Source organism: Neopsephotus bourkii, unplaced genomic scaffold (assembly GCF_033783945.1).
Source record: "Neopsephotus bourkii isolate Nb327-2 ecotype Australia unplaced genomic scaffold, CSIRO-AGI_Nbou_v1 NB_1132, whole genome shotgun sequence".
Taxonomy (NCBI): domain Eukaryota; kingdom Metazoa; phylum Chordata; class Aves; order Psittaciformes; family Psittacidae; genus Neopsephotus; species Neopsephotus bourkii.
In genome coordinates this window covers 3,914,099-3,933,438 of record NW_026901618.1, presented here as the reverse complement: position 1 = coordinate 3,933,438, position 19,340 = coordinate 3,914,099, and the positions used below count along the sequence as shown (strand labels likewise).

At 37.4% G+C, this 19,340-nt stretch overlaps 1 protein-coding gene across 3 annotated transcripts in view; it reads right to left on the bottom strand.

Moving 5' to 3' along the window:
* ZNF385D (zinc finger protein 385D) overlaps positions 1 to 19,340 on the bottom strand; it is a 422,518-nt gene that overhangs the window by 232,554 nt on the left and 170,624 nt on the right. The window contains exon 1 of one of the 3 annotated variants that reach the window (XM_061362719.1): positions 18,612 to 18,836. The exons of the other annotated variants lie outside the window; for them this stretch is intronic. Within the exon in view, the coding sequence (XP_061218703.1) occupies positions 18,612 to 18,621 (10 nt within the window). The 5' untranslated portion in view covers positions 18,622 to 18,836. Of the gene's footprint in view, positions 1 to 18,611; positions 18,837 to 19,340 lie in introns of those variants that run through there. 3 annotated transcript variants of the gene reach the window in all.

The following is a 19,340-nucleotide window of genomic DNA, read 5'->3' as shown; positions in this document are numbered from 1 at the left end:
GGCAAATGAAGTTGCTAAGCCATTGTTCATCATATTTGAAAAATCATGGCAGTCAGGTGAAGTTCCTGACAACTGGAAAAAGGGAAATATAACCCCCATTTTCAAGAAGGGGAAAATAGATGACCCGGGGAATTACAGACCAGTCTGTCTCACCTCTGTGCCTGGCAAAATCTTCGAGCAGATTCTCCTGGAAGGCATGCTAAGGGACATGAAAAACAACAAGGTGCTTGGTGACAGGCAGCATGGCTTCACTAAGGGGAAATCCTGCCTGATCAATCTGGCGGCCTTCAATGATGGGGCTACAGAACTGATGGACAGCGGTAGAGCAGGTGACGTCATCTACCTGGACTTACACAAAGTGCTAAACACTGTCCCACACAACATCCTTGTCTCTAAATTGGAGAGACATCAATTTGATGAATGGACCACTCGGTGGATAAAGAGCTGGCTGGATGGCCGCACACAAAGAGTCACGGTCAATGGTTCAATGTCCAGCTGGAGACCAGTAACGAGTGGTGTCCCTCAGGGATCAGTGTTGGGACAGATTCCGTTCAACATCTTCGTCGCTGACACGGACAGTGGGATTGAGTGCGCCCTCAGCAGGTTTGCCGATGACACCAAGCTGTGTGATTTGGTTGATATGCTGGAGGGAAGGAATGCCATCCAGAGGGACCTTGACACGCTTGTGAGGTGGGCTGATGCCAACCTAATAAAGTTTAACCATGCCAAGTGCAAGGTCCTACACCTGGGTCGGAGCAATCCCAGGCACAGCTACAGGTTGGGCAGAGAAGAGATTCAGAGCAGCCCTGCGGAGAAGGACTTGGGGGTGCTGGTTAATGAGAAAATGAACACGAGCTGGCTTCAGTGTGCTTGAAGCCCAGAAAGCCAACCGCATCCTGGGCTGCATCAAAAGGAGCGTGACCAGCAGGTCGAAGGAGGTGATCCTGCCCCTTTACTCTGCTCTTGTGAGACCTCACTTGGAGTATTGTGTGCAGCTCTGGTGTCCTCAACATCAAAAGGACATGAAACTGTTGGAATAATTCCAGGGGAGGGCCACAAGGATGATCAGGGGACTGGAGCACCTCCTGTATGAAGATAGGGTGAGAAAGTTGGGGCTGTTCAGCCTGGAGAAGAGAAGGCTGCATGGAGACCTCATAGCAGCCTTCCAGTATCTGAAGGGGGCCTATAGGGATGCTGCAGAGGGACTCTTCATTAGGGACTGTAGTGATAGGACAAGGGGTAACGGGTTAAACAGCAGAAGTTTAGACTGGATATAAAGAGGAAGTGCTTTACTGTTAGGGTGATGAGGCACTGGAATGGGTTGCCCAGGGAAGTTGTGAATGCTCCACCCCTGGCAGTGTCCAAGGCTGGGTTGGACAGAGCCTTGTGTGACATGGTTTAGTGTGAGGCGCCCCTGACCATGGCAGGGGGCTGGAACTTGATGATCTTAAGATCCTTTCCCACACTAACTAGTCTATGTTTTTCTCCTCAACAGGAGTACTGTACACAAATACTCAAACCAACAGGTTAGGATAAGTTTTGGTGTACAATAATTTTAATTGCCATCCTCAATAACAGTTACTGAGGTTGTGGCATTTTTCATTCATGAGTTACAATCAAAAAACTTCCTGTGTCACAGAAGCAGGGAAAGAAATCCAAAGTAATGCAAACTGTATATGTTTTCAGTTGTTCAAGTAAAATTTTGGAAGCCAAAATACAATTTTGTTCTTCTTCACACTGAAACAACTGAAATACTGTATTAATCAGTGCCTGCTGGATCAGAGAGACCAGGACTCTCTATAGACCAGTAACTACTGTTATCACTGAGGGTAGTCTTATTTAAGTCAGGTGAGCATTTATACAGACATAGTGGATTGGCTTTAGAACTGGGATTACGCATGCTCTATTACAATAGTGATCTGTATTAGAAAGACATAAAACATGTCAGGCAATGCAGGGGTAGAGGCAGAAAAACTCTTCGATAGTGGATTCTCAGTGCATGTAGGTAAGATAAGTACCTACACACTCTGTGGCTGTGGGAACTTAGGGAACAGAGCAGGGAAACAGCGTAAATTAATTTATTCTGCTTCTGCTCTACCTAGCCAGAAGATGTATGGCTGCAATAGCACCTGATTCAGTACACCTCGCCTATCACCCTGGGCTTTGATTTTATGCAAATTAAGGCTAGGTGACTTCTGGCTGACTCTAAAAATAGGCAGAATAATTTTCTATGTCTCTGCAAAAACATCACAAAGGCATACTACTCAACGCCCAAAGCTTTGAGAACTCGTCACTTCATACAAGGAAGTCACAGCCAAAAGCCTTACATTTTGATGAAACTTCACTTTCTTTTAGTATATGGCACAGAACAAATCCACATTAATATTAATGTAGTAGTCCATAAATAAAGAGTAAGATGAAGTAAAGCCATAGCAGTTAAAGAAAGAATATAGGTCACTGATATTACTGTGGTTTTGCCATCCCATGCTTACCACCTCTTGACTAGATATGACATAAAATTTTACAACTCACAAATGTCATACAAACAAAGCATTCATTATACAGTATTAATTTTAACGTGACAAAAATCAACTGAATAAAAGACATAGAATTTTGAATATACAAGAAATATTATGTAACAGATTTACCATCAGGTTCTGTAGGTTTAAGAAATGCACATATCTAATTCAATGCTTCTACCATTCTTAATTTAAAATGTTATAATCTGAAACAGCAGAAAACTAATCAGTCCTAATAATGTACGCTACATTTCAATAGTTTATTAACTATCTAGTGAGATGTGTTCCACATCACATATTCTATCTTTGAATGTAAATCAAAAGGTCTTTGTATTTTTCATCTTTACAAAATGCAAAGGGCATTGGTATTTCATGAAAGCCCCTTATCAATCCAAGTTAAAACCTCAAATATTTGTCTTTCTGCATAGAGATTAGAACTCTTACTTCATGGGGATTAGTAGCTTAGGTTGTTTTTTTCCTTTGATCACAATGTAAATTCATTGTAGCCTCATACCTCATAATGACCCATCTGTTAAGTTTTTTCTCTTCAGTAGCTGTTAAAATTAGGACACGATTTGTTGGTCAGTTATTTTTATTCACAGCCACATTAATGCAAGTCCTAAACTAATCAATTTGCATTATGCAGCCTTTCATGCAGTTTGCACAGATTTATAGCTTGGTTGCTTTATCTAGTCTCATGCCTGTAAAACAGCTGTTAGTCATTTAGCTAATCTAATTCTAATCCCCAGGGGCGTTCTGCTTTGGCCACTGAAAGATAGGTACAGGGACTGCAGTTTAATATCTGAAGTATCTTATGCCACTCCTATTTACTTTTTTCCTTATGATTCTGGATCCAAAATTTTTGTGAAAATGTTCATTAGAACAATCTGAATAATCAGAGAGTAACAGCTATTGCCTACAGTTTGCTTCTAATTTTATTTTTTTTCATGGGTCTGTATAGCATGCCTTGTATCTTTTAAGCCTATCACACTGATTTCAAGCGATAGTAAGTAAAGATTTTTTCTTTATACATTCAATCTGCACAAAGCTATAAACCATTTTCTGTACAGTGATTTTGCTTCCTCTGCCACTTAAATTTTTTCTCTTATCTTTTTTATGATACTTAAAAAATAAGGGGAAAAGATTAAAACTTTCCTTGTTTGACTGTGTTCCTGCCAACAGATCGTATCTGTAAAAGACCGTTGAGCTTTCTCATTAACATTCACAGTCCCTAGATGACTAAACTTAATTGGCAAGAAGTCAAGGAACATAGTTGTTTAAATTACGAACATTTCTAAAACCAGTGCGTTATGATGAAAGTCGTCTATTTATATTGTGCCATTTCATTATAATTGTAGTTTCAATGGATATTTTATCTTGCTGTTAAAAAGGTAGTAAAGTGAAAAACTGGCAAAAATGAAACAGTTTAATCTGCTGAATACCAACAATCTTCAAAGAAAATTTATTTTTACGTAGAAAGTAAATTTCGATTTTAAAACTTAAATGCCTTTTTTCCTAATGCTATTTATATACTTGAGTACACAGCTGCTTGACAGCTAATAAACAAGCTTATATTTAAACAAGAAGCAAAGATAAAGTGCTAGCTATCTAATAATGGATAGAAATTCTGCCTGTGAGCTTCACCAAACAGCTCGCTTTAATAATGAAATCACAAACTATAAGTGATGAAGATTGCAGGCTGGCAAAAGATTGTGCTCCCATTTAAATTAATGGTCTCCACACCACCTCTTGCTCCATCTAGCTAGGCCATAGCCTGGTCTTAATCAAATCACATTCTTATGGAATAGCTACCTTGAGCTGACCTCTCACATATTTTCTTTGTAATCTAATGTGCCTAGTAAAGATTGACAGTAGTCTCTCACTAACCCTCTATACACCCTTGCTAAGCTTTCTTCACCTTTGGGCACAAATTTACTTACGAGTGGGTACAGAAAGGTCAATCTCACCACCCTTGTGTCATTAGTGTAGGTCAGCAAGTCATGTCTTTCTTGTGGCATGAGGCTGAGTACCCACAGGCACCCAGCTGCATGGGAGCTGCAACACATCTGTGCTGATTTGACCCTTGGAAAGAAGATGGGGGAAAAGCAGGTAATTAATAAGGCAGTTCAAGCACTGGCTTTATCCTTCACCTTCCTTCAGGAACATGTTCTTTCTGTTTATTTTCAGTTCCAGTTTGTCAGAGAACTTCTCTGGTGTGAAGGGCAGCAGTAGCCTAGAACAAAACTTGCCTCACACAGTTTAACCCATGGTTTTTTCTTCTACCAATCCCGACAAAGTTTTCTTCCTACTTCAGATGCAGGTGAGGAAAAAGAACTGATGTGAAGTTAGTTATTAAACAAGTGTCTGGATGTACTTACTCGTTGGCAATATGATGTCAGAAGTCATACTCTGTGTGTCCCACATATATCAGCTCCAGAGATCACCAATTGCCTAGGATTTTGGTAGGACTGTTAAATTTTCCTCTGCTATTAGTGAGAACTTCTCACACCTATGAAAATCTACACTGTCTCTCCAACACTGGATGCATGTACCCCTGCACCATGCCAGCCTAATGTGTTTTCTGGCAAGACACAGGGCAAGCTAAAGCAACATATGTTCCTTCTGTCCTGCTAGTATTTACTAACCAGATGGGATTAAAAGAATTCAAGTGATGTTCTCTGTTCATCCATCTGTCCTGAAATTCTCACAGCTTAAGACAAATACACTTTCCATCTATACACATTAGGATTCAGTGAAATACAAGGTGACTGGCAAAATAATAGTAAGGTCAGGTATGCACCACACAAGCAAGAACTTACAGAGAAAAAATAAACAAAGCTTCCCATACTATCCTTGATTCATTTCCTTGCAATTTGCAGCACAGCTGCTTTGTCGCATTAGTTAGGGTTCCAAGACAAGCTGGATATTGTTGGTACTAGATTGTTATTTACCAGTTTACTCTGCTGCATTTATTCAGGAAAAGACTAAATTAAGTAAAACCACCAAAATTACTTTTGAAGTAAGCCACCATGAGTATTATTTTAACCACTTAAAACATTTCATTAGGGTTTTAGTTCCCTTTTTATACTTTTTAAAAAGTTGAATTAGGAGACAGGGATATTAATGAAAAAAACTGAATTTTATGTTCAAAAATGGGGCTGTCATTCTGCTGAGCTTTAATCCCTGACCTTCATATCTGTTAAACAGTACAGAAAGAATATCCTTCTCCCAAGGATAGTATCTTCCACAAAAAGATTAACTCATTTGGATTTGGATTTAGAACTAAAATAATTTATTTATAATAAAATTATTTCCACCAACCAAATGTGTAACTCAACAGGTAGCTAAGCACAGAGATCTCCACATAACTGGATTATGATTCCATATCCAGTTTAGACTGTATTAGGAAAAATCTCTTCACTTAAAGTGAAGTCAGGCACTGCAACAGGGTGCCCAGGGAAGTGGTGGAATCACTAGGAAACCTTCAAATTTTACAGGTCTAATCTTTATTCTTTGACTAAAACAAAGAAAAGACTTGTGGAGCTATGTTTTCACACCCATAAGGTGCAATTCTCTCTTCATTTTCTCCTGTTCAGCTAATCTTGTACTCCTTAGGAACTTTCACATGGATAATAAAAGATTTTATGGAAAATAAGCATATCTTTATCTAGAACGTTTTTTCCTTTCTGGTTTCTACAGTGTTTACAGATTGTCAAGTTTTATTCAGTCACAGAAAAATCTAGGAATTAAGATTACAGCTGTCTGCCGCTATTTGAATGGCTACACTTAACATACATGCATTTTGTATGATTAAATTTTCATTTATACTTTTGTTACCAATGACAATTACTATTACCATTACAAAGTATTTGTTATTTAACTACTGCTCAGTATTTCATAGGAAATTAATCTGATGGTTTTATTTGGATATCCATTGGACAATTGGACATTATCTCTAAACCAAATCAAACAACCCCCTGTAAGCTAGCAATAATAGGAACGATTAAAAGATGAATATTAAATCATTCACAACTCTTGTGACAGCTGTACCTGCTCTACAAAAAGCATTCTCCTGTAGTACCAACAACTAGCACGGATCATTTTGAAATTATAAAAGACATTCAAACTTCCATATGCTCAAGGACAGTTCAAGTGCAGAGAACATTACACTTGAGTATGCTGGAGTACGCTTAGAGCCTGTATCAAATGGAGTACAATTTTCCCAGCAGTTCAATGACTGAAACAGGAACCAGATTTTCAGACAGATTAGCAGGATCATACAGGAGTTTCATACTGGGAGATTGAAAGCAAAATCTTAAAATTGCATTTTAATTTTAATAGGTGCTCCAAAATGCTGATAAACACTGTAGAATTAACAAAAGGAGCTAAGTTAGATGCCTGAAAAACTGAAAGGCAACTTCTGTACAGGTAAAGCAGCTAGGTGTCCTTTGTAACCCACAGGTAGCTATTTGGATTTTTGGGTACCCAGATACCTTCCAAAACCTGTCTTTCAGTGCCTTTTAGTCTTTCAGAAAATTAAGAAGTGTACAATTTTGAAAACTTTGGTATTTTTTTGTTTTGTTTTTCTTTTCTTCATCTTGCAAGATATGAAATTGACCTAACCTGAGAATTTAAATTCCCTGGGTATATGTTTCCCTTGATGCTAATTTTGCACAGCTTTTTCCAAAGGGTATTTATGTCCAAAGGATACCTTTACCTCTTCTTTATCTTTAGCTCTCAGTGCAGTATGAGGACACCTTTGCACTCTCACAACAAGGAGAGTACATGGGTTGAACAAGTTAAGCACCAATACAAATTTGGCTTATTTATGATACAAGAAGGTAGTAAGGTATTTTAATCCTGAAATGAGGTGCCTCTGCCTTTGGGATATTCCATTGGGAAGTAACTACCATGAATTATATTTATATGTGCACAGTAAGCATACTACTGCTGAAGATGTTCCAGTGTCACTGCTAGAAGTGATAATGATATATGATGATGTATCTGAGCTGACAGCTGAAGGAAAGAGACAAATACGCATCTGTAAAATGTTCTCTGCATGCACAACCTAGAGCACTATATTTTATGTCAGTGCTTTGGCCTGAGATGAATTAAGTATGATATAGAGCTACCATTTTTTATACCTGACAGTTCAGTAGATCTGTATTTTGATCCCATAAGAAAACTGAGAGCAGCTCTGCTACTCACCAGGATCTTAAAAAAAAACAGCTTATTCGCTAACAGCTAACATTAACCCTTCAGAAGGAGTAATTTTAGAGTATACCTGGTGTTTTCAGCAAAAACTGTACCAGAAACTCTAACCATCCAGGACACCAAACCTTTCAAAACTTGTACAAATAAGTAACTGTTTGGAAGAGTCCCATTGCTTTGCCCTACAAGAACTGTTCACAATATACCTAACAATTCATGTAACTTGAGAGTGAGAATACAGTACATATGGTAAAGGAAAAAAATATGGATTAAATATCATACAATATAACAATATTTAAATTTCTACAGATGTATTATAAGCGGCTCACATATTTTTGTACATTTAAATTTAAATAGATTTTGCCTTGACAGGGAAGGTGAGGGAAAGAGATTCAAGAACAATTTAAATCAGATAGACATTAGATTAGAAGATCTGCAAAAACTATTTTAAGCTCATGTATGCAACCCTCAGTGTATTTGAATTTGAAATAAAAATACTTCAGTGATGCAACTAGTTTACATGATTATCTAAAGCTTATGCAAAATACGTAGCTCTACTTGAAGATGAAAAATAAGCTGGAAAATGTCAAGAAGGCAGCCTCTGTCAGATAATTGTAGGTCTGTTGCTTAACCAGCAGAATACAAAATTCAGGGCACCAAATTAAAGCAAATCATATGCTTTCAAATTTGAAATGCTATTTAAGTTTTTAATGTAATCACAAGAGTAAAAGGAACACTTCTATTTCTCTGGCAAAGTATATACCTACAAGTAATAAAAATAGAAATATTAACCATGCATTTTAAAAATGAAATAAAAATATGGAAACACAAGCCACTTTTTTCCAAGAAAAGACAGGCAGATTATCTTCTAGTACATAAACCGGCCTTCTTTCGTAATACTCTCATGAAGAATGTTTCTATAGATATAACTATTAGGAGTGCTAAGACAGCAATAGAATCCTATTTTACAAAACACAGTAAAGAAGTTTATTTTGAGAAACTATTTTTTCAAATAAACCTCCTTTAAATTCGAAACATGTTTTTTCTTGCAGAAAATGTTGATCAGCTTCATAAAGCTGACATGAAGTTTTATGTGAATTAATGTTTTTTAAAGATGTGAAATTCAGAGGTACAAGAAATTTACAAACCCAATAATATCACAGTTCTACCAATATGATCTTCATTATGAATTACAATGATATTTTTAAAGTAGAGGAAATGAGAAAGTGATTGACTCAACATGCAAAGTTGATACAGATAAAGGGAAATGCCCACACTTCATGTTCCAGAGAAACTGAAGATTTTATGTCATGGCTTTCTTCACAGGAAGCTTGAACAGAGCTCTTCTAGTCAAGACAAGAAACAGATTTTGAAGGGGAAAAAAATTATACAAAAAAAATGTAGCCAACACTCCGTCTTTCTTGGGGGGATAAGCTTCCATATCCATAAGCTTCCATAACTCTAATTGTGACTGCTTCTTGGTATTTTTAAGCTTTATTACCTTTTTTCCCGAATAGTGTAATAGGATAATGTCTACAAGCTGAAAGGCATGATCTTTATAATATAAAGGGTCACATAAGCAGATCAACTCAAAAAGTGACATAGGAATTTGTGATTCACATTCAAAGAAAAATATCACAGCTGTTCCAGGTTTGGGTATCCTTATTGTAGCTAAAAAAAAAAAGGGATTTTCAATTTTTAAATGTTTTATTCAGAAGATAGTGATATTTTATTTGTGAGGAGTTTCCCCAAGCTAGTAACTGTCAAGTATCCTGAAACCATCTTGCTCCCAAGTTCCCATCTGTACAGATAGCTGGCTTCCCATTTACTTCAAAACATTTTGATTCAGAAAGCCACAGAGTATTATTTTAACCATATTACATACAGAACATATTGCATTTTCATATATAAAAACCTGGTGTTTATGCAACATACATAACTAAGAAACAGACTGTTACTGTGCGTGCAGTATGTCTTAAAATGCAATAAAGTGAGCTGCATGGGTTATAACCAGGACTAGGTGCTCCCAAGTGCCAGAGTGGTATCAGAATCCTAAGGAAGCAGTAGACCATATGGCACTTGGATGAAAAAAAGTCAAACCAGAGATCGAGGAGGTAGAATGTCTATTCAAACAAACAAACAAACAAACAAACAAAAAACCCAAAAAACAAAAACCAACACACAATAATTTCATATGAATCCACACATTATATTCACATACTTCCCTAAAAAAAATTTGTACCAATGCTTGAGGAGGAAATACATAATTTACTGCTTCCTGATAAAACTGTCAAGAGCCAAGATTCAAATAATTTGTTTTTCATTGAGAAACTAGAAATTTAACAAGGAACAGGTAAAAAAATCACTCCTCTCTATGCCATGGTAAACAAAAGGTAAGTCCTATTTGCAGATGTACAACTCCTCTGCCTCCAGTACTACATTAAATTCTTATTTGCATGTGTATAAAGTGACAGGAACTAAGGGATCTGCTCTTTGGGAGTACATACTCCTCGGTAACCCACAGGTAGTTCCACAGGTAAGAACAACAGAAATCTTGTAGAACTAATTGAAGGTGTACGACTGCATAAAGATCATTAGTGGCCAGATGTAAACAAGGAAGGTAAGTACCATTCAATGGCTGTACTGATCACAATGAATTGAGGTAACTCAGAGATCAACATGGGGATGTTCTGTCCAAATTCAGCATGCACCTGATTTCTCCTATACTCAAGCTTTTCTCTTCCTGAAATAGTGATCCTAGAACATACATTTGACAGAATTTCCAAATATCAGGTAGCTTTGAAAACCTGATCCTGCAATCTGGCTACCACAAGTCAGTCCTGGACATAACCACAGGACACATGACCAGGACATTAGGGTGCAGGACAACTCTACTGTGTACACTATGTATACTTGCCGCATACACATAATTGTTGATGCCAGCACTTTCAGATAATTCCAGGCAGATACATGGGAGCCAGTCTCAGAGCAAACAAGGTGACAATAAGCCTGCAGAGTATTCAGTGGACTGCTTGATGCAATACATCCAGAGGTCCTCCCCATCTATGACCTGGATGAATAATTGCTGCCATTCTCCACTGATATGCATTTATTTTGCATAAACAAAGACTTTGTGACTTTTTTGCTCCTAAATTTTCCCTCTGAATTTATCTATTTAGATGTGAAGCAGAGCACCCATATGACAAACAATAACTGCAGAGGCTCTGTGTTAGTTAAAAGAGTAACTGCAGAAGTTCTATTCAAGATCACTGATTCTGAGGATGCCTGAGACACAATAAGACACTGGAACGGGCTGCCCAGAGAAGCTGCGGATACCCTGCCCATGGCAGAGAGATTTGAACTAGATGAACTAGATGACCTGTAAGGTCCCTTCCAACCCAAATCATACCATGATTCTATGAATATATCCTAGTAATATAACCCATTCAAGATGCAGCCAGAACGGGTTGAGAACTTTTTTTTTCTTTTGTGGTATGACCTAAAATACTCACATTTGGGATGATACTGTAACCAAGGCTCAGGAAATAACTTAATCAGATGCCTTTGTTAGAAAATCAAACTAACAAAAGATAAGATTGATTAAATTTTAGGAACTCTGTGGAAAATTAAGGCTATTCAAAGCAATTTGGACACAGAACTACAGAACTCTTGAGACAGCAAATGTCAGCCTAAGAAAAGTTTCTGTTGCTAGGAGACTATAACAACAAGATGTCTATGTAGTAGAAGTACTTCTGCTGTATCAAAAAGATAATGGCTTGATTAAAGAGTAAGTGAATGCTAATTAATATACCTGGCACCTAATAAAAACGGATTCCTTCAAGAATGGCAACACTGCCAGAAATCTGTACTGAGGGCAAGATAGCTGCTTGTCTTAGTTTTCTTTGGAGCAGATTCTCCAGCTGCCATTCCCAACCCCAGTGAGCCTACTTGCTCATACAAAAGGTCATCCTTCTCTCAGCCAAGAAAGTTCTCATATGTTTTTTTCACCAGACTGTTTCATTCTTCAAAGCCCAGAAGAAAATTTAGAACATGCAAGGAAACTTTTCTGTCTTCCTCTGTTACAGCTACAACGTATTTCAAGAAGGACAGGGAATTGCTTGAAAGAGTCCAGCACAGAGCCACAAAGATGATTAAGGGAGTGGAACGCCTCCCTTATGAGGAGAGGCTGAGGGAGCTGGGTCTCTTTAACTCGGAGAAGAGAAGACTGAGGGGTGACCTCATCAACGTTTACAAAGATGTAAAGGGTGAGTGTCAGGATGATGGAGCTAGGTTTTTTTCAGTGATGTCCAGTGATAGGACAAGGGCAGCGGGTGTAAACTGGAGCATAGGAGGTTCCATGTGAACATCAGGAAAAACTTCTTTACTGTGAGAGTGACAGAGCACTGGAACAGGTTGCCCAGGGGGGTTGTGGAGTCTCCCACATTGGAGATATCCAAGGCCCGCCTGGACAAGTTCCTGTGTGATGTACTCTAGGTTACCCTGCTCTTGCAGGGGGGGTTGGACTAGGTGATCTTTTGAGGTCCCTTCCAACCCTTGGGATTCTGTAATTCTATCTACCTCAGAACTGTGAGAACGTAACAGCCCTCCAATGCATCAGCCTTATCTTCTGTAGCCCCAAGGATCGTGGGCAGTAAAATAGTTTGATATAAACCAGGTGATTCTTTCCTACTGCAAGACACTGTTTAAAGACAGTAAGTAAACTTGACATTGACCTGGAATCCAGATCCAACAATTAAATACCTATTATGCTGTACAGGAAGATAGGTGCCTAAGATGGCAGATACAAAAAATCCCCTTGCCCCCTTTAAACAGTTACTCTTTTTGTGCTGAAAAGTCAATGAAGAGAGACTAGCTAAAACCAAGTAAATGTATATTAAAGATGTGAATTGCCACAGATGTTTGTTAACTGCTTGACTGGTCACAAACACTTGCCAACCTCATGAACAGAAGCATTATCAAGTGATTAGAAGACATTAATCCTTTTTCATTTATTCTTACTGATTTAAAGGGTACTTCTACAGAGGTTAAAGATTTATATAGCTGTTTCATCCAAGAGGTGCTGAACCAAGTCAGTCTAATCACAGGAAGGCTAAAATGACTTTTGTGCTAATGGATACCATTCCAGTTCTCTGCTTGACAAAAAACATAAAATAAAATGCTACATAATGACATGAAAGATGGACTTTGATAAAAAGGATATCAGTTCTACTATGAACAGATACACAGAGCATGCCAAATGGACCATAAAACATACCTGTTCAGCACCAGGCTGTGGAAATTTCACAAAAAATAGGTGCATTGTGTTGCATTGCTCTCAGTCTGCATAAGTCAAAGTAACATAGATTGTATTATTCTACTGCATTCCCTCTTCATGGAAAGAAAACTGATCAGTGAAGCACTTATCAAGCCTGAACAATGTAAATCTGCAGAGTTCAACACAGCAGTTGTGAAAGACGCCTGAATACGACAAATGACACAGATAAAGATTCTCTGGCTGGTCACCAAGGACCTTCCACATCAGAAGCAATAAAGACTTATCACAGATAAACACCTTGCTAAAAATCTTTCAAGTAGGCCTGTGAGAGAAGTGTCTGTTGATCTGGGAATGCAGCTAGGGCTGTAATGCATTTCCACATAATATTGCTTTGAATTAAAGTTCTCAACAGTTCCCATGAAACCAGCTATCAAGATATGTCAGACCTAACTGTACTGGTTTTCTACAAAGAAAAGTTCTCTATGGAACTTTACTCATGTGAGCATAGTTACTCTTAGCCAGCAATTGTTTTTGTTTAATATGTATCTAAACCACACACTATACATATATTTATATATATGTATGTTATGTGAGATATATATACACACACATATATGATCTTTAAATCTCATGTAAAGTACTCAGGTTCACGAAAGAGATCCATTTTGGCTTTGATTTTGGTGCTGATTAGCATTTCCTCTTTTAAAACCACATAGTTATCCTTTTCATTCCCATTTTTACTTCCACTATTTCTGTCATGTGGTAGAGCACATATGAGAAGAGCCTGATCTCATATGTTAAGTCTAAAAACTATGTAGAGTTACTTGTGCTGTCCCCAGCACATGGCAAGGCATGAGGAGAATGTGTAACAACTGTTCATACACGCAGCTCTAGAGGAAGGAAAAGAAGCCAGGAAAAAGCATCAGGAAATAAGGGTAGGGAAACAGAAAAGATAGGGAAAACATCTAGAGAGAGAATAGTCTTCAGCTGGACTTCAAAGTAAATCCTGGAAAGCTTAGGCCTGTTCATAAAAGCAATAAATATCTTTTGTCTTAAACAGACAACAGTAGATCAGGTTGAGCTCTGAAACAGAACCCTCAGTGTAGATGAAGAGCTAGTTATTCCATTATTGGGAACAGCTTAAGTTGCATAAAATGGAGTTGTACTTTCCTACTCTCAAAGATGAAGTTAGCATCCCAATAAATATACTGGAATAACTTTACTTTTCTCAGCATTCTCTTCTCATTGCAACAGGCAAAATGCCCAAAGCACACTAATATAACTAAAACAACTCCTTCTCTTCAATACAATAATATACAACTTAACAAGCATCACAGATATAATGCCTTTAGTTATAGTTTCCACTACATTTCTCTCATATGGCACAGAAAATTCCTTGATGAAATTTCTCTTTATACAGCAAATTCCATTCATACATTTGATAACTTCAAAGGCAATAACGAACAAATCCTGTCCCATTCATTGAAAACTTTTTCAAGTTTTCATAACCTAGAAAATTATATGGTTTTGAACAATGAAAAAAAATTGTACCTTTAATTTGCATTCCTCATCATCCTATTTACATACCTTTCAGAAACCTACATTGCTTCCTTATTAACAGAGCAATCATCTGATCATCATTTATCATCTCTTCCTTACAAGACAATTTCCTAATTGAATTATCTAAGTCAAGAAAGGCAGCTCTTGCATGAGTAACCAGCAGACAGTATACAGTTCTTGATAGAAGTCTGAAATCTGAGCAAGCTCATGTGGTCCAGTCCGGAACCTGTGACTCCCATTTGCCATGGCATGACACAAAAAAGTTAGCTGGTGACAGCACACACTAACACAGGCACACCACTTTCAGACTGAAGATGGCTCACTTCTCATTAGCCTGGAGAGAAGAAAGAACTGAAATCCATCTGCATCTTTCTACCCTGTAATGCTCCCTAATGGCATAGACAGTTCTGCAGAGGCCTTCTGGACCTTCAGCTGATGCTATAGCTTACCAAGGAATTTTCAAATCACAGCCCAAAACATCTTCTTGGGGATTTAATAAAGTGTACTCAAACTCTTTCTCCTCCAATACGTTTGGATCCCTACCTCTACTCCAGCTCCTTTTGAGCCAGCTCTTCCCTCTGGGAGACCGCTTTCACATCTCTGGAAAGCGTTTTTCATACATCATCCCTCCTTTGGGCTATAATCTTACATGATTTTCCTCTTTATTAATGGACTCCACAAGCCATCTTCAATGTCTGACAGGATTCAAGCAAGCTTTCCATGTCACAAAGTCTCCTTCAATATCCCATACCTCTGTCGTTTTTCAGAACTGTTCATTCTTCTCTTTCGAGTCACATGGTGGTACATTAAGGTTTCCTGATTCCCTTTCTGGGAGTTTGTACAGTCCTCTAACTGTCCTCTCTGGACCCCCTGTCCCCTTGGGAGTCATCTAATTAACACAAGGAACATTAGAAACTCTATCCCAAGCTACTTGACAATTTCCTGATCATTCTTCCCCTTAAAAGGTGTCATACCATATGACAAGATGACTAGCTTTAAGTTCAATGTGCTATAATGAGGACTGTATCATAATGAGAAGAAAAATCCAATATGCATATTTCAAAAATCAACATCAGGATTCATCAGCAGGTATACCATAAGCAACTAATATGATGTTAAACAAAGTTAATCTCTTTTAATCATGTGAAGAGAGGCACTGAAGCAACAATATTTCATTATTTGTTATGTAATATTAAGGGTTTCTCTAGCACAATGTAGCTTGGAGCCACACTGTCAAAATAACAAATAGCTCTAAAAGAGTAGATCCCATCTTTTGGGCACCCAAATAATGCATGAGAGCTTAGGCTTCTCCTGTGTGTAATAACCAGACTGTTATAAAATACAGCCTGAAAGATTTGCTTGCATTTGAATAAATGAACTGTATTCAACATTATTTTCTGGGTGGTTTTAATCATGAAAATGCCTACTGAATTCAATGGGAGTTTGAGTGAATAAAGAACACTGATCAAAGTCCTTAGAGACTGTTAAAAACAGTCTCTACAAAAGATTATTACGAGTTATATTCTGCTGAAAGGCTATGCAAACGTGGTGGGGTTTTTTTCTATAATAAGAAAATGTCTCATAAAAAACCTGTACATAGCAAGGACCTTTAAAAAGAAAAAAAAAGCTCACACAACTGCTTGCAGCAGCAGAAATACACCTATCACCCTTATTAGTTTACAAATGGCATTCTTAAAGCACTACATTGCATTTTTTAAGTTAAATGCTTTACAAAATATTTGAAAGGTAGAGGAAGGTGAAATGAAACAGAATTATGCCACCTCTATGGCACTATCCACTTCTGCAGCATATGGCTATAAAACTTCAAGCTTGGATCACTATAGCAATTCTCCCTTCATCCTCTGCCTTCCACCCTGCAGTCTGAGTACTGTATAAATACAATATGGTGATAAACTGACTGTATTCAGGTGCTAAATGTTGATACTGACTTCAGCGATGCAATAATTTTATCCCATGGCTACCATAAGATAAAACTTTTAATAAAGATAGATTAGTGCACACAATACAAGGAAGTGGGAAAAGAAAAATGAAGTCAATAGCTGCAATAGCCCTAATGCACATTTCGTAAGGAGGGCAAAAGATTAATCTTGTTAAATTCATTAAAATCTGTTCATGTGCTGCTTGTATGTATGTATGTTTGCTCATACATGCTATGTTTTGATTATTACGCCAGGGAACAAGATTTTGGAGTTATCTGATAAAACTTGGTCAGCAAACTGAAACTGCCCCTGCACCACAACCAAGCAGACTTCTAGATTTCACAAGCTCTCTTCTCCAAATCATTACTGAGCTATTGTAGCTAGCAAAAATAAATACCAGTAAGGGAAAAGTCATACTTTCTGGGCAAAAAAGAACTGCATCTTACAAAATTATACTTCCACCCAAGAGGCAAATGCTTGTCTAAGAAGCATTTACTCCCCTATACAACTTTTACTAGGGAGCTTTACTTCTCTGCACAACTTCTAATGAGTAACGGCCATTTTTAGGCTACAATCTATGCTAGCTTCTAGTGAGTCATGTCTCTTAGTAAAACTACACAAATAGAATACAAGTAAACCATCAAGCAGTGACTATAGTGTTCTGAGGGCTGAGTAACTGTGACTGGTAATTTATAGTCATGGGTATGCAAATAGAAATAAAACAGATTATAACTGGTTTCTTGATTAATGATATCACATACTGACAATGCTTCAAGCTACATTTCTCAGGCAACTGGGAATCAAAAGAGCCAAGCTGCTGACAAGTATGGCTGGAGGCAATGTGATTTCTATAAATATGAAATAGTGCTGAGTTACATCTACCAACAGTTACCTCTGCTTGAATACTTCAAAACATCTAGGAATATACTATAAGTGTCTGGAAAAAAAAAAACAATAAAACTTGGCATTTAAAAACCCCCACATATTTCACTAAAAAAATGCTTTATCAATCTTGAACATCTGGTCTACCAGGCAGAGAAGAGGTCCTTACCCTTAAAAAAGAATTGTTTCAGATGAGTACCAGCATTTTTCCTAAATCATTACTGTATTCCTTATAATCCAGAAGAGAAATTTAATTGTGTGTTGGGAGACAAAGGAAAAGCAGCATAATTAAAAAGTTCAGAGATGCAGCATCCAGTAGTCTTTAAAGGACTATGAGCGTTTATCATCAGTTTCATTCTTCTTAACAAATACTGTCCTGCATGAGTTATCCACCAGTCCATAAGATAGGAATTTTAAACTGTATAAATCCCCCTCTAAATGGACTATTCTCTTAAGGATAATTTATATTCATTACCTATTCTGCATTGTTTGCATCAAATTTTATGAGCCCAGAGATTTGGGGAAAATTATAACAATAATGATGGTATATTAGTAATTTTTTAAATGCTATTATGTGTATACATACAGATGTAGATTTACACATTAACTGTCACAGCACACAAAACTGACTGCTGAAGTGCTTCTACAGAGTCAAATTTTAATCTGATGAAAACAGCTATTGTATGGAAAGTATAAATGCATTTGCCAAACTGGGGTTTTCTCAACAAATGTGCTCAGTTTTCATTAAAGTAAACATTCAGAATGAAATACAGAGGAAATAATTTAAAGGCAAATAAAGGTAATTTAACTATAAAAGGTTAGTGCAATACAGAGGTCAAAGTAAGGCTCAAAGATTGAGGCAGTTTGTTGCATACAGGAATACAAAGAAATCATTAAATATTATTACATTTCATGACGAGGTATGACTGTGTTGAAAATTCAGTCTGGTTTCTTTGTCAGTCTAATAACAAGAATTTTAACATGCTGCTGCCAAAACCCAGTGAAGCATAGCATTGCATTCAAGAAACAGACTACAGCTTATTCTAATTCTCTGGCTGGCTGAGAACAACCGAACGTACTTCAACTGTTACATGTTATTTTATTTTTCTTTGCACTCCATACAGAATAAATCAAGAAAAATAACATTAAAAATAGATCAATGAGAAAATACACTTTTTTTTTTTCCAATTCCTGTGCTTTTTATAGTCTCACACATTAACTTACCCAACAGCATTGCACTCACTGCTAATGAAAAGAAAGCAGGCAGTACAAATCTTCTTAAGCCTCCCGTGGCAAGAAAACTATTACAGAAATGAATAGAAGAAAGTCTCTGGAGCCTTTCCCTTGCCTGCTTGTTTACAAAAGGCAGTAAGGATCACACTGGGAAGTGTCAAAGCTGAATAAACCACTAGCAATTTGGTGTATACCCTTTGGGTAGTCCTTCAGAGATGATGATTCGACTTTGTCCAAAAAATGGTATGCAAGAAACAATGCAGAATCTAGCAGAGGCTGTAGCCAAGCTTAAAACAGTAGACAAAGAAACAACTTGCTTCTAAAGGTTTTGCAAAGGAAGGCTTGTCACAGGACATCAATTCAAGCAAGCTGATGTTACATCAAACCAGTGCATCTAAATACAGTTAATCTGCAGCTTTTCACATTGCTTTCTACGAGGGGGTTGGTTGCAGCGAACTGGAGCCCCTGGGTTTAGTGTCATTGAAGAAGAGAAGAGCTCTGCTTTTCCCTTCCACATTCAAACACACATTTAGCATCTAGAATACTACACAGTAAACAGTGGGCTTTTTTCTCAGGCTTTATTATGAGCTGCAAGTAGCATCTAAGATTTCACATTTAATTAAAATTACTCTCCTGCCTTTGTTGTAGGTAAACTTATATGTAAAGGAGCTTTAAATGATAAAATATAGAGGATTTTCTTCTAAAGCTATCATAAACAGC